Source organism: Aspergillus aculeatinus (assembly GCF_003184765.1).
Source record: "Aspergillus aculeatinus CBS 121060 unplaced genomic scaffold BO66scaffold_87, whole genome shotgun sequence".
NCBI classification, from domain to species: domain Eukaryota; kingdom Fungi; phylum Ascomycota; class Eurotiomycetes; order Eurotiales; family Aspergillaceae; genus Aspergillus; species Aspergillus aculeatinus.
The window spans coordinates 62,437-76,552 of NW_020291556.1; the positions used below are offsets into that span (position 1 = coordinate 62,437).

The 14,116-nt window shown below is 51.0% G+C and overlaps 1 protein-coding gene across 1 annotated transcript; it reads right to left on the minus strand.

Moving 5' to 3' along the window:
• Nucleotides 1–3,037: 3,037 nt before the first annotated feature.
• Nucleotides 3,038–10,927, minus strand: BO66DRAFT_246219 (putative sensor histidine kinase/response regulator). The gene is made up of 4 exons (XM_025642908.1): nucleotides 7,821–10,927; nucleotides 6,568–7,755; nucleotides 5,614–6,488; nucleotides 3,038–5,543 (listed from the first exon to the last, which is right to left on the minus strand). Exons 1-4 carry the CDS (start codon nucleotides 10,727–10,729, stop codon nucleotides 3,523–3,525), a joined length of 6,993 nt encoding a protein of 2,330 aa, XP_025498007.1. The 5' UTR covers nucleotides 10,730–10,927; the 3' UTR covers nucleotides 3,038–3,522.
• Nucleotides 10,928–14,116: the final 3,189 nt, after the last annotated feature.

A 14,116-nucleotide genomic window follows, 5' to 3' on the forward strand; every position in this document is an offset into this window, starting at 1 on the left:
GGCTGACGAAAGTCACAGCTTTGCGGCAATAGAAATAAACCGAATATTGAGGATCTTGGATCAGCATTGGACATCTCTGCATATGTTCGGAACGAACGAACAGGAGCGGTCTGGCACATAAAACAATTCAAGAAAAGCACGGAGAATCGGCTACTTAGAAGCACAAAAAGACCGGGTCTGCATTCTCAAATGTCAAAGGCGGGCTAATGACTTCTGCTAACTCGGCGCGGCGACCCAAGATCGCTCAAGTGGCACGGCAGGGCAGAAATTGGCCCCTGAAATCGAATGGGAGACTGTGTAACAGACAGGGATAATTCTCATCTTCTTGATGCGCCAGGCATATGACATGCAAAGAACAAAAACAACCTGGGGTGTGGAATTCAAGGCGAGTGTGTTGTCCGCTTATCGGCGGCCCAGCATCCCGCGCCTGAATGCGTTCAATTGAGCTCGAGCAATTGAGTGAACTATCATCAACTTCCCAACTTCCAACGGTAACAAGCGCTATAGACGCCGCCAACGTGGAAATCTCAATATGTTGTACGGTGCAAAACGGGTCCAGATGATAAGAGGCTCGACTGGCTTGCAGATACACGACTCAGTGTTTTGAACGAGTCTCGGAGTCCTCCGATCCTCCCAAGATTTTGGTTCAGGGCATCCCTGTCCAGCAAGCCGACACCTCGGAATCAGGGCCTCATGATACTGCCCAAAGAAGTACAAAAGACCTAAAGCCAACGAGAAGAATTGAAAACGGTCTGGATACGCACTCGATACAGGCTCTTGGCTGACAGGCAGATCGGAGCTGCTAAAACACGCAGGGAAAGCCTGTTCTTCTGGTCGCCGGCTTGGATGAGAAAATACACCAGTCACGATCGACGCCGGCTTCAGGGTGACATCCACCGACAAGCCGCTATGACCAGTGGCATTCGATTCTTCCTGCATCTTATGCGCGTACTGTCATTATGTCTCCAACCTTGCTGCCTCACGGACTCTTGGATTGTTGCCTTGCAATTGCGGCCGTGTCTTTTTCCTCACGCTGGTTTTTTTCAACTGTGCCTGAGCGGCCCTAACTATTATGTCTCAGCTATCGGCACCTTGGATGAGGGTCTCTCGTGCTTGGTCGTCCAGCAGCCCGACCGGAATTATTGGTCACACAGAAACCCAATGAAGTGATGATTGTGCCTCCGATGAACTACTTCGATCATTCGTGTGTAAATTTGACATCGCTTGATTGGGTCACTGCTTGCTTCGATTTATCTCACGACACAGCTCCTTTCGGGTCGCCAAGTTTTGCTGAACTGAGTCAGATCATGCCTGGCCAAATTTTCTGAGTAGGCCATGAGAGAATGACGAGCGAGGCGAAAATCCGACTACTTTATTCTGGAATTACGGAGTTTTCACGAGCAGCGGCTCGCAAAGTCTGTCTGATCTATGCTGGTAACGCTACGCTAATGCACCAAACTGCTGCTCGAGATTCGCCGGCGCTGCACCAAGGCTCTTGGGCTAGGCTGCTAATACCTCCGATGCATGCTGGGTCATGGCTTCTTTGGATGTGAGACGACTATCCCCGCAGTGCCCAACAATCGGCTGCAGGTGAGGGTCCGTGTTAAGTTTCTCCATGGGCGAAAAGACGACTCCGGAGTGGAGGGCAGACACACTCTCCATTCCTGTCAGTCAACGGCGACGGATGCACTGCGGATGGCTAATCCTTCTTTAGAGTATTGATGCAGAGTGGGTGGGGTTAATCGGGGGGGGAAGGGAAAGTACCTTCATTCGCCTGGCCCTCGTTTGCTTTCCTCACCGCCAGATGAGGAATCGAACAACTACCGGAGGCTTTGTTCGTACCATAGAGACTATAGAGCTCGCCGTACTCTGGTGGCGACGATGGGAGAGTCTCCATACAGTCTCCATATTATTCCGGCGGCTAATCACCCAGCCCTGTCGCTCATCGGCACCTTCCAGCTTGCTTTCCTTGTGGGCGTTTTCCAGAAGACAGCGAGTGGGTTGAGACCACGGGTTGAGGCCGGGCCCGTCCTACGATAAGCGCTCGTTCTAAACCAAGTTCAACCAGGCATGCAGCTCCACCCTGCGATCATCCATGCTCATGCCTGACATACAGTACTGTACCTAAGCATCAGATCTGGCATTCGCGGTGCGGGATCCAAATCAGGCCGACAGAAACAACGCCATCCCAGTGCATTCTCAACAATCACTAGCTTGGGACGTCAGGTGCGTTCGGCGGCCATCTGGCCGCTAGACTAGTCGTTAGGTATCTTACGGCTTTCCCATCGTGTGGAAATTAGTTCCAACGAAGCCTCTTTTGCTCGCGCCATCTACAATCCGTTCAACCACCTCCACCCCGCATCGACTGCTTGTCTTCAATCCGCAGAAGAGAACCACTTCAGCCCCATTCCGCCCTCTCAATTCAATATTGTGTCGACAGCCACCCACTTGGCAACCAGGCCCGACCTCGAAAACAATATCAGAGACAAATGCTACAACGAAATCAAAATCTTCGATTTCGCGATGGCCAAACACTACAATCCACGAATCCATGCAACCATCGACGTCTACTGTCCCGCCCCGCTCCACATGCCGATGAGCGAACCATGGATCGATTAAGATGATAGGTAAAGCCACAACATTCGACTAGCTTTGCTGGAGATGGATCCATCCTCGAATCCAAGATCTATTTCGGCATCGAGTCGAGAAGTAACACAGAATTTGGAAATCAACACATCTTGCTGGCAAAAGAAAGCAGCTCGACTTATGTTTCGGGGAGGTTCCTTTTCCAAAGGTTCCCGCAATGACGCTGGGTAGGCATACCATCATGTTGGCAAAACATATATACCGTAGAAGCGAGGCGCGACGCTCTGTAGGGATTACTACGATTGCGTAGCATCTGAGTACCTAACTTCGCCGGGTCTTGATAGCATATATATTACTGGTTGAGTGAGTGAGTATCTCGAGTATCATTAATCATATCCTTCATTTAATCATCAAGTTGTTGTGGTGGATAGGCCTATGCGGACACCACAGTAGACGACAGATCAACCAACATAGGGTAGGTAGAGAAGCACGCGCCTAGAAGGGAATGTGGGGGACAGGAACGAAAGGAGACCGGGGTCTATTTATATCCATACCCCATTGTGGCCGATCGTGGTTGTCAAAGCAAAAAGAGGCTGGAGAGAAAGCTTGGGAGCAGAAAACCAGAAGATTCGCTAACCAGAAACGAAGCTATGTAATGGATGGGAAAGTTTACCCCTAACGCAGACAGATTGTAGCTGGGGATATATCACAGCATTTTGTATAAGAGAAAAGGGGGGAACGAATGAAGACAAACAGATGAAGGAATAGAAGAGAGAGAGAAAAAAAGATGGGGGGAAGAACTCCAATTTATACAGATGTGGTATCTCAAACATACAAACAAGTGGGGGTGGCAAGGGAAACAGGAGAAGAAAAGAAGAGACTTTCGAGAATTCCTGCAAAATGTTGCAATTTTTCCTTCGAATGCCTTGTTGCTGTTCAGTTGCTGGCAAGTGGTTTTTCCTCCTCGGGCGTGAGTGCGATAACTGGACTAGCGGATTGGGACTGGGGCGTCGAGGAGCTGTTGCTGAGTGGCGGCGTGCCGGCGTCGGTACTCACGCTCCCGCGATCGCGATTCGTCATGCGAGTGCGCGTGTAGGCGGGGACCGGGGCGAGGTACTGGTCAAGCATCTCGGCCAGGATGGTGGATCGGACCGGCTTCGGGAGGTAGTTGTTCATGCCGGCGTCGATGCATTTCTCCCGGTCGCCCTCGATGGCGCTGGCGGTCATCGCGATGACCAGGGCCTCGTTGACATTGGGGTCCGGGTCTTTGCGGATCTCGCGCGTCGCGTTGTATCCATCCAGGGTGGGCATCTGCACGTCCATGAGGACCACGTGGAAGGGGTTGCCTTCCCGGGAGCGGGCCCGGAGAGCCTCGACCGCCTGGCGGCCGTCGCTGTAGGCTTCGCACTGCAGATTGAGGCCGGTCACGAACTTGACGGCGATCTTCTGGTTGATCGGATTGTCTTCGGCAATGCACACCCGGATCTGATCGCGGGGGACCATGCTCAGATCACGAGCCGTGGGCTTGGGGGAAGACGCCTTCTCCCCGTCGGGGCTGGGGAGCTTCGAACGTAGACCTTTACTAGAAGCATCCTTCACTTTGTTGAAGGACAGATGGAATGTGACTGTGGTGCCGACGCCGGACGTGGAATCGAGCCAGATCGCTCCTCCCAGGACGTCTTCGATGATCGCTTTGCAGATGCTCAACCCTAGCCCACTACCTCCGTATGATCTTGCGGTCGAGTTGTCGGCCTGAGAGAAAGGTCGGAAGAGTCGCGACTTCTGCTCCTCAGAGATACCGATGCCGGTGTCCGACACCGAGCACTCCAAACGGATGCGCCCTTTGCCTTCTCGCGACACCCGGGCCCGCACGGTCACAGACCCTTTGGGCGTAAATTTGTAGCTGTTGCTTAGCAGATTCATGAAGATCTGGTGCAGCCGAACAGGATCACCAAGGACGACAAGTTCTGGAGGGACCTTGTCCAAGTCCTCGATGGTCTCCAAGCCTCGGTCGCGGTGCGTATAACGAAGCGCGCGGACTACCTCCGAGATCGTTTCTCGGATATTGAGGGGGACAGTGGAGATCTTCATCTTTCCTGCTTCAAGCTTCGAGAAGTCGAGGATGTCGTTGATGAGGGTCAGCAAAGTATCGGCGCATACACGAATCGACTCGACGTATTCATCTTGCTCTTTATCCAATCGAGTACCCTTGAGAAGCTCGGAGAGACCGATCACACCATTCATCGGAGTGCGCAAATCATGGGAGATATTCGCAAGGAAGATGGATTTAGCCTTGGCTGCATCTTCTTTGAGTTTCACATTGTGCTTAGCTTCGGCTTCTGCCACCTTGGCCTTCTGCTCCGCCTCTCGAGCTTGGGCTAGCGCGCGCTTTTGCGCTTCAACCATCGATGCGTTGGTGGCACTGACTTTGCGAACCTCACGGAAGAGTAATGCATTGGACAAGGAGATGCCGATCTGATTGCAAAGCAAGTGAAGCACGACCACATTGCGTTGGGTGAAGGAGTTTGGTTTCCCTTCGATGTGGATGACACCAAGAAGATTTTCGGCTTGCATGATTGGCAATGCAATGACCGATCTTCCCATGGGATATCTTGTCTGATAAGCTTCGCTAACGTTTGAGAATCGTTCATCCTCAAGAACGTTGTGGACGAGAACTTCCTCTCGGGTACGCATGACATAGTGGGAGATCTGATGGGCCATCTTGTCCTCAATTGACGAGAATGGAAGACCGTCGACATAAGACTTTTGGCCCTTTTCCATGTCGCCAGTTGCAGCTACGGTGAAATTGTTATCGAAGTTGGTCGCAATCAGAGCGGAGTCCGAACCGTTGCACGATTCTAGGACAATTTCGATCATTTTTGTCAAGAGTTTGTCGATCTGGAGCTCAGACGACATCACTTGGCTCGACTCGAGAATACTCGAGAGATCAATTATATCTGCTTGCTGTCAGACTCAAAAACCAATAGGGGGGAATAAAGAAATTCGGGACAGGTAGTTCAAGCTTACCGAGACCAACACCCGAGATGTCCAATGACCGCTCACCAGTCGTGACGCCGTTCTGTTCTAACCAGCGCTGTTTCCGATCATCTTCTTCCATATTCGGGTTCACACCAATATGTTCCTGTCCTGAATTGCGGTTGATTCCAAGGAGTGAGTCAACAGTCTGGCACCCGACGTCAACATTTCTCGAAGATGTCGCGGTTTTCAGTAGCCACTCGTGCTTTTCGGTCAGTTGGGCTGCTTTACCCACAGCGCTGACTGCTGCCCAGGCGGCGATCGCATCCTGCATCACTGAGCGTGCCGCTCTCTTTGCACCACGTCGGATCAGGAATTCACCGTGCAGCTCAAGGGCAAGGGCTTCCTCCAACGGCCATCCATGGATCTGGCAGTGGTCAATAGCAGCCTCAAAAGCCTGAATGGCCGAGGTGTGGTCGTTTCGGACTTCGCAAATCAAAGCCTCCAGAATCAGTGACCACATGCCATAGTTCGCATCGCAAGCGCTCCGTGCGAAATCCACCTCTGCTTTGTACTTCAGCACCGTCTTCAACCCTCCATCAAGATACCCACGTGCAGGGTAGTCGTTGTGAAGCGTCAGAAGGGAGAGCGCAAGGTAGAAATAGACGACATAAGAGACACGAGCAGACCACAACCTAGGCATCGTATTCATCATCTGCATGCCAACCTCTATAGCTCGGGTATGGTGGCCGTAAGCGAACAAAGGAATCATTGCTAAACCCCAGTAAATGTCCCGCGGGCGATCAGCATTGCTAGCGTTATTATCCAGGAAAGCGATATATTCATTGGTATGGTGATGCTCGTCAGACATGACAGTGTCAGCGAACCGGCAGGATGTCTTCCCTTGCAGCGCACGCGCAACTTGTCTACATGGTTAAGGAAATTAGTTCTTGTACGTCTTCACTCTTCCCGATGTGGAAGTGTTCGGCTTGAAGGGAGTCTTACCGTACTGCGAGGAGAGTGGCACCCCCACGAGTATCATTTACCCAGTCAGGTATATCCTCGGGGCTTTCATTACAGAAAGCCTCAACCTGAGCCATATCGTGGCCCAAGAACAGCCGCGTCATTGCCATCGAGGAGAGACTGATCAAAGTGATGTAGGGGTCACCCATTGAGAACGAAGTCTCCACCGAGGTTTCAAGAACAGGAAGCGTAGATGACAACGGCACCCGCAAGTGAGCAACATAAAGATTATGAACGATCAGGCCCCGACCCTGGGTCCATGGCTCAGGGCAGCGCTCAAGGAGACTGAGCGCATGGTCACTGAGTTTAACAGCAAGGTCCAGATCACGGAAGCGACTGAAGGAAATCATGGCAAGATGGGAGCAGCCTATTGAGATCTGCACGAAGCCACCTTTGAACAGGTGAAGATTTATCATCTCTATTGCCATTCGGTAAAACGTCAAGCCATCATCCCAGTAGGTGACGGACATCGCCTCAGCCATCACTGCTCCGATGGTTATCATGTTGATATCTTTGCTGATAGGTTTCCGAACAATGACATCCAAGTCCATCTTGCCGAGATATTCGCTAAGACTTTTGTATGCAGTATCGCATTGTTCGTATGTGGTTGGCTCCCGAAGATGGACCCCCAACTCATCAAGACATGTCAGAAGCGAATCCATGGAGCGGAGGTGGTTTCCCATTTGAGCGTAGATTTTTGCCTTCACAATCCAAGCCCTTGACTTGCAAACGGCACTTTTTCCATGCTCGAACACCTTGTCCAGAAGATCCAGGGCTTCTGTATTATGTCCTTGAGACCATGACATCTCGGCAGTGGCAATGTGCAGACGCAAGGTCTCATGGTAGTAAACATCCGTGTTATTATCATTCCAAGGGTCGTCCTGGAGGAATGCGATACAATGGCGGAAGTACCAGAGCGCAGTCGGTCGAGCGCCTGACTGAGCTGCAGTCTGAGCTGCATCCCAAAGAATCTTTCTGTATTCCAGTCTTTCGACAACACGAGACTTGATGATTCGCGACGCGAGAGCCACATGCCGTGCCAAGGCATATCGACTGCGTCCGTCATGATAGTATTTCATCATGGCTTGAGATATGATGAAATGCATTTTCTCAACGTTTCGACCCTCAGTCAATGACAATGCGGCTTGTGAGAACCGATCATTTACAAACCTTATGCGGCCCGAGTCAGTGGAACGATCAAGTGGGGGTAAGATTAAGTTATTCGGGGAACATACCTGAATTCATCGTCCGTTTTCCCGGGAATTATAAGGTTTGCTTGGACAAGATACTGCAGCCCAACGACAATGTCGGCCTCGGACTGTCGAATCAGGTTCGCATTCTGAGGGCATGTCAAATCAACAGCTTCGTCGTCATCGCTCGAGAATAGAAACTCGCTTGTAAGAAGCTTTTGGACCAACGAGAAGGCAAAGGGGCTTCCCAACAACGCTCCCCAGACCATGATGGACCTTGCCGCTGTAGGGTTTTCTTGAAGACGCCGAGCAATAAAACCAAGTCCCAGACCCTCTCCATACCTAGGTGCCACGAATTCGGTGAAAATACGATCCAAGTCAAACTCCCAGGTAGAGTTTTTCCAGGAATACCAGATGCAATTCTTGCTATAGCAAGTCTCCAACATCATTCGCACAAAGAACGGGTTACCCATGCTCTTCTCTTGGATCACGGCTGCGAGTGGCGTTAATGTTGGGTTTGGAGCTTGGTGCATCGTGGCCGCTACAACTTGCATAATCTCTTCTTCTCCGAGGGGCTTCAGCACAATTCGTGTCACATTAGGATTTTCGGCTTCGAAAAGCGACTTGATGGCATCTGACTCGAGTTCCGACTGTCGGCTCGTGAGAATAAGCACACAAGGTAGCTTGGCTTTCACAATGTTCATAATCAATTCCAGGGTTTCGTCATCAGCATATTGCAGGTCATCCACACATGCACAAATCACCCTGTACTGCGATAGGGTTTTCAGAATCTCCAAAAATGTCTCCATCAATCGCATGTTCTTCAGTGCTGCATTAGACAGAAAAAAGTCGACCGAGCTTTGCCCGTCGTCAAGACGAGGCATCGCTACGCGCTTGGACGGTTCTCCTTTGGTCGAGACATCTTTGAATATATGCTGCGCTGCAGAAAGCCTAGGTGAGATCTGCTTATCTTTCTTACCAGATGACATGAGCTGTTCCGGAAGCTCAAGGACTCGATGCAAGGTCGGCCACATGGGTCGGAGCGCCGTGCGGACATTGTTGTGATAGTCGGTGGTCACATCACGTTCCGAGAATATTTGACGGAGAAGGCTAGCCAAGATCTTCGCAAAAGGCTCAAAGGGAACTCGCCTGGCTCGGTCCAGACGAGCTATGCCAATGTACCCAAGTTTACGTATCGTCGGTTGAACTCGGTTTACAAGATCGGTTTTGCCGATACCAGCCGCGCCGCTAATGGCGATAATCTCACATTTTCCGATCCGACGTGCTTTGTTGGCAGCTTTAGGTCTAGTGACAGAAGTGATCGACTCTCCATGACTTTGCGTGCTTGTGCCCATCGAAGGGTGGCTATCTCGGTCCGCAATATCCCAGGATGCGCGTGATTCCACCGGACTCTTGAGCTTGCCAGAGGCATTTCCCGGCTTCGGAGTTGAAAGGGAAGACTCCGTGCTATGCAGAGACTCATGCGTAGAGACCCGACCTAGAGGGCCGCCATTAGTAGTTTTGGAAGCTAGATGGAATGAACCCGAGTCGCTTGAGCCCGACGCGATCTCAAAGCTGTCAACTCGGCCGTCGGACACGGACGAGTTCGAACCCACTCCACTAGAAGCTTGCGCGCCAGCTCTCGCATAGGCAGATTGTTGGCGCCTGTGAACCTTTTCCACAACACTAATAATCTTGTCGTATTCTTCACGTCGTCCAAACATGCGAGACGGAAGAGTGAAGAAAGACGAGACATCCCGCTGTGCAATCTGGAAGTCCTTCAAGGCCTCGCTATCACCATCTCCAAGTAACTGGGAAATCTGCGCTAGGTCTCGCTTAACGGAAGAAATCGTATGGTAACGTTCATTGACAGCCTTCTGCGTCATCTTTTGAATGACAGCTGATACGGCATCCGGAACATCCATCCTCTTCGCTGAAACGGGGACTAACTTCTTTCCGAGAACGTTCTGCACAACTTCGACGGGATCGCTGCCGGTGAAAGCCGGTTTGCCCACCAGCATAGTCCAGAAGAGCACGCCAAGCGCATAGATATCTGTCCGGCTGTCCGGTTCTGTTGGCATTCTCCCCGTCTGCTCTGGTGCGATGAATTGCAGCTTGTTCTTGACGCCTAATTCCCTCGAAAGCGACGACCAGCCCTCGCTCAAGATATTGTCGAATGACCGAGCGCCATTGCCAGTGTTGGTCAGCTTCACCGAACGGGCCTCCCGGTTGAAGTGGAAGGCATCTCCCCGAATTTCGCCATGGACGGTTTTGAGGCCGTAATGCAGAAGTTCCAAACAATCACATGCCCCAATTGCAAAGTCTAGAAATACCGAAAGAGATACCTGCTCTCCGGGTGTCGGCTCGTTGCTGTCGGTCCTGCCGCCAACTGCAAACCAAGCGGGTCCAAAAGCGACCATCTCCCGCAGCATGTTCGGACCGGGCGACTCGAAAAGAGCTACGAGCAGAGTGCCCGAATCCCCGGGGTCTGGCGGCAGTCGTATCAGATCAATCGGCCGTATTGTGTGGTTGCAATCTGGGTCCGAAGTTTGCACAATCGACCGTAGCATATGAAATTCGCGCTCGAGTCTGACAACGTGGGACGAAACACGGGCGACGACCGGGATCCATATCGGCTCATGATCGATACGAGACAACGATAATTCGCTGCTGGACTCGCTTAAGCTGCTCCTCCAATGATGGCGAAACGGGGGACGGGATTCGGTGCGCGGGGAATTGCGAGCCAGACTGGAGGGGCCCGAGGAGGTTGCGGCGGGGGTGGAAACATCAGATTCAACGGCATGACGAAGGCCGAAGACATGCCAGTGATTGTAGGTAGAGTGGAACGGCTCAACAGACTGATCCCAGGTGTATCCAGGTAGCTGTGCCAACCTCTCAAAGAGCCGCGCCGGGGGGAGCGGCAAATCATCCCCCAAGATATGGCTATCGTCCATCGCAACCAACAATAAACAATTGTGTCAGACAGAATGTCACCCCTCAATTGACGGCCATAGATGAATCGCCTGTCGTGTGTAGACGCACTCGTACTCGGAAGAAGGGGTGGTCGGAGTGGTCCGAGAGAAGATTCATAAGAACGAGAACGGTTTGAACAATAATCGTCGCCAAGGACGGTGGAGAGAGAGAGGAGGGAGGGAGAACGAGGGAGCGAAAGTGAGCGAGTGAGCGAGTGTTGCCGCTCCTTGGGACTAGATTAGGTAAAGGTCAACGGCTCCAGTCGAGACCGCACAGTTGTGCGCACTCTGCTTTTTGGCGGGGGGTATCTCCTTCGTTTAGATTGAATGTAGTTTTTTGGATGGTGGGCTTACCTCAACAACACGAGCTACCCCTTGGCCAAGGATGATGGGTTGTGTAAGTGAACAAACCACTTTGATAAGACTCCAGTTCTTTTTCGAGGCGAGGCAGGAACTTCGAAACTTTGAAACTTTGGTTTGAGGGGGACGGTGTGGGTATTAATGCCTGAGGCTGCAGGATTTCCTCATTGGGAGAGGGTTCGTTTTCGCTCTGGGCTGAGTCAGCTGCCGTTGGGCATCACGAGGGAAATTGAAGTAGAAAAAAAGTGGGCGGCCGATCAGCCGTCGATTTGTCTCACTCGTTTTCAGGGCACAACGTGATGGATGGATGGCAGGCAGCAAACGGCCGACTGGCAACATGCCACTCATCACCATCAGCCCTCTCTACCCCGCCACTTGTTCAACTTTCCTACTCTGGTAGACTGTAATTTGCCTTTTTTTTAAAAAATTTTTTTCTCCTATCTTCCCTAGTTATTCAGGCCTGTCACATTGTGGCCTTTTGTGGTACAGTGCAATGCATAAATCATGCATTCAGAAGTTGGCTGCCAAGAATCAGCCAAAGTACGGGGACGATCAATGGCACTGGTGGGCGCATGAAAGACTACACTAGCACTTTGTTCACTAAAGGCCATACTCCTGAATATCACTCGGAATTATGATTCGAGGAACAGGGCTCAACAGGGCTCTGGGGCCTGACTGAAAGTCAGTCAGTCTTAATCTGAGTTTAACTAGACTAGTTAGTACTCGGTAGCATGCGAAGATGTCACCCACCGGCACATTGTCATGAACTCCCGATCGCTTGTGTCAAATAGATCTCGCATCAATTCCCTTGGACAAGGGCTACGACAACAGGTTTCAATGTACCGTATGTTCGAGGTGTGAGCGAGTTCTTAGTACTAGAGTGTGTCTACCCTCCCACGTGTTCCATCGCCGACGTGGAACACGGCTTCGTCATACCATCGCTTTTAAGATCGTCAGGTTCCTGCGCTTACACTAGTCAAACAAGTAAGCACTGCAGCGCCGGCAGCAAGAAATGGGGTCCGCTGCACGGTACGGAGTGTTAGGTACAGTACAGCTGCAGACGAACTACCGAAGGTGATACGTGGATGGACTCTTCCGCTGCAGTTAGCTACTTATAGCTTCCCTGAAGCTGAGTGTCTGAGCAGGAGATAAAGTAAGCTAGCCTGGCTGACTCCCATGGTACCAAATGCTTGGGAGACTGCCAACCCACGCGGCAACACCGAACACTGACGGTTCCATGCCGTCATCGCTTCGCCTCAGCAACCATCGCGAGCGAGCGAGACTCTGTTCTGCGATCATCATCCTAGTTCTAAACCCCGGGTCTGCCCGGGTTCGCTCGGGATTTTTTTAAGGTGTTTAAAGCAGCCCTCTTCTAGTGCACGATTTGAGCTACATCCTAGTGGGCGTAAAAGCTCACATGCAGAAATCAAGAATCCACAGCTCACAAGATTAGTATTAGTGTACCTTAAGCAAGTCGTTCTCGGAGTCATCAACGCAGTGTCAGGAGGACGACGATATATAAAATGTCGCGAGGGACACTGGGCATATTTATTATTGCGGAGGACCCAGTCTATTAACCAAAACTCGGCTAGACAGATTAGGAGAAATGCCATCATTGATGCAAGCAAGAATCCAGTCGCTACCTTCAGAAGGTCTAGAAGTGAAGCGAACACATGGTCTGTTAGTGGTTATTGCGCAGATCGCGTGCCTCACGAACCATTGTTGAGGATCTCGGGGATCACCTAAAAGGGTCATTTCACATAGCTAGAACATAAGCGGCAAAGCCTACCAAGTTAGTACGAAAGCAGTATGACGAAAAATCGACCTATCCATTTCGTTCTGGTTTCTGTTCTTCGTCCACTATTCGCAGCTGTAAGACGTCCCATTTGCTTGCTACACAGTTGACGGACCCAGTATCCGGGAAAGAGAGCTGAGGGGAGAAAGTGGAGGAGTTTTCAGCCTTAGGCATCGCGGCAAGTGGCTCGTGACCAAGGAGGGTACAGTGCAGAGGACGGGCAGGCATCTGTCGCGGCTCGATGATGCAGCCATGAGCGAGCAGCTACTGCGATGCTCCACCGTATTCAGGGCGCCACAGTTGGAATCATTGAACCCCTTCGCGATGAAAGGTGGAATGCAGAACGATTAGGTTACCGGAGGATAGTTAAGCAAGCAGTGGTCTATTAATAAGAGTACTGTACTTAACTTAGTTACTCTGTACTACAGAGGATGATACTTAGTAGTAATGATGATGATGGTGGCGGCATGGGCGGAGAGGGCTTGCTTACTTGATGCAAACTCAAGACGGGGGCTGCCCTTACACTAGTCTACTTTCAGGTATGTCAATGTCATCCAGCATTTGTCGTTCCTGCGACTAATTTGAACGTGGCATCATTTAGAGGGGTAAGGTTCCTGAGGTTATTAATATTAGTACTGTACACTCGTGCTGCTGCTGCTGCTGCTGCTCTACTTACCATATACCACAATGCATAATGTATTGCAGATAATATACCAAGAACCTTGTTCATTGCTTAGTGGGACTTTGAAATCTGTTTTAGTCAACGCAAGACCTTGCAAGTCCAGACAGGTCTTTTCCTTCATTCTTGGATTCTTGACCTTTTTGCCCGCTGCTGAGACTAGGCAAGGCAGTAGACGGACTACCACAGTAGAGTACTTGGTTACTTGATTTGCCCATCCTTTCTCTTGCTCTCTTGTGACTGATTTCCTTGTAAGTTGCTTTCGCTCTCCCCGTAACGGACTATCCCACTTCCCTCCCGATCTGTCTTCAATTCCGCAGTTTGTTCTTTTCTCTCCTGTCTCTCCCACACTTGGCTATTTGCGGCGGCTTGACGGGATTGTTTGCCAGTCATTGAGACCAGACAATCAATCAGCTGTTACCTCTACTGAATTATCATTCATTCAGCCCCAAAGACAAACTTCATCTGGGAGACGTCTTTTGACTGGAGAAGATTAATAGTAGACAAAGGCCGAAGACAGCCCTCGGGGTATTTC

Bases quoted from the DNA above. Each gene is read 5' to 3' on its own strand.
- BO66DRAFT_246219 (XM_025642908.1), bottom strand. From the start codon at position 10,729: ATGGACGATAGCCATATCTTGGGGGATGATTTGCCGCTCCCCCCGGCG. The intron at 7,756-7,820 runs GTATGTTCCCCG...GGGCCGCATAAG, and splicing joins AAAACGGACGATGAATTCAG to GTTTGTAAATGATCGGTTCT. The intron at 6,489-6,567 runs GTAAGACTCCCT...TTAACCATGTAG, and splicing joins GCCACTCTCCTCGCAGTACG to ACAAGTTGCGCGTGCGCTGC.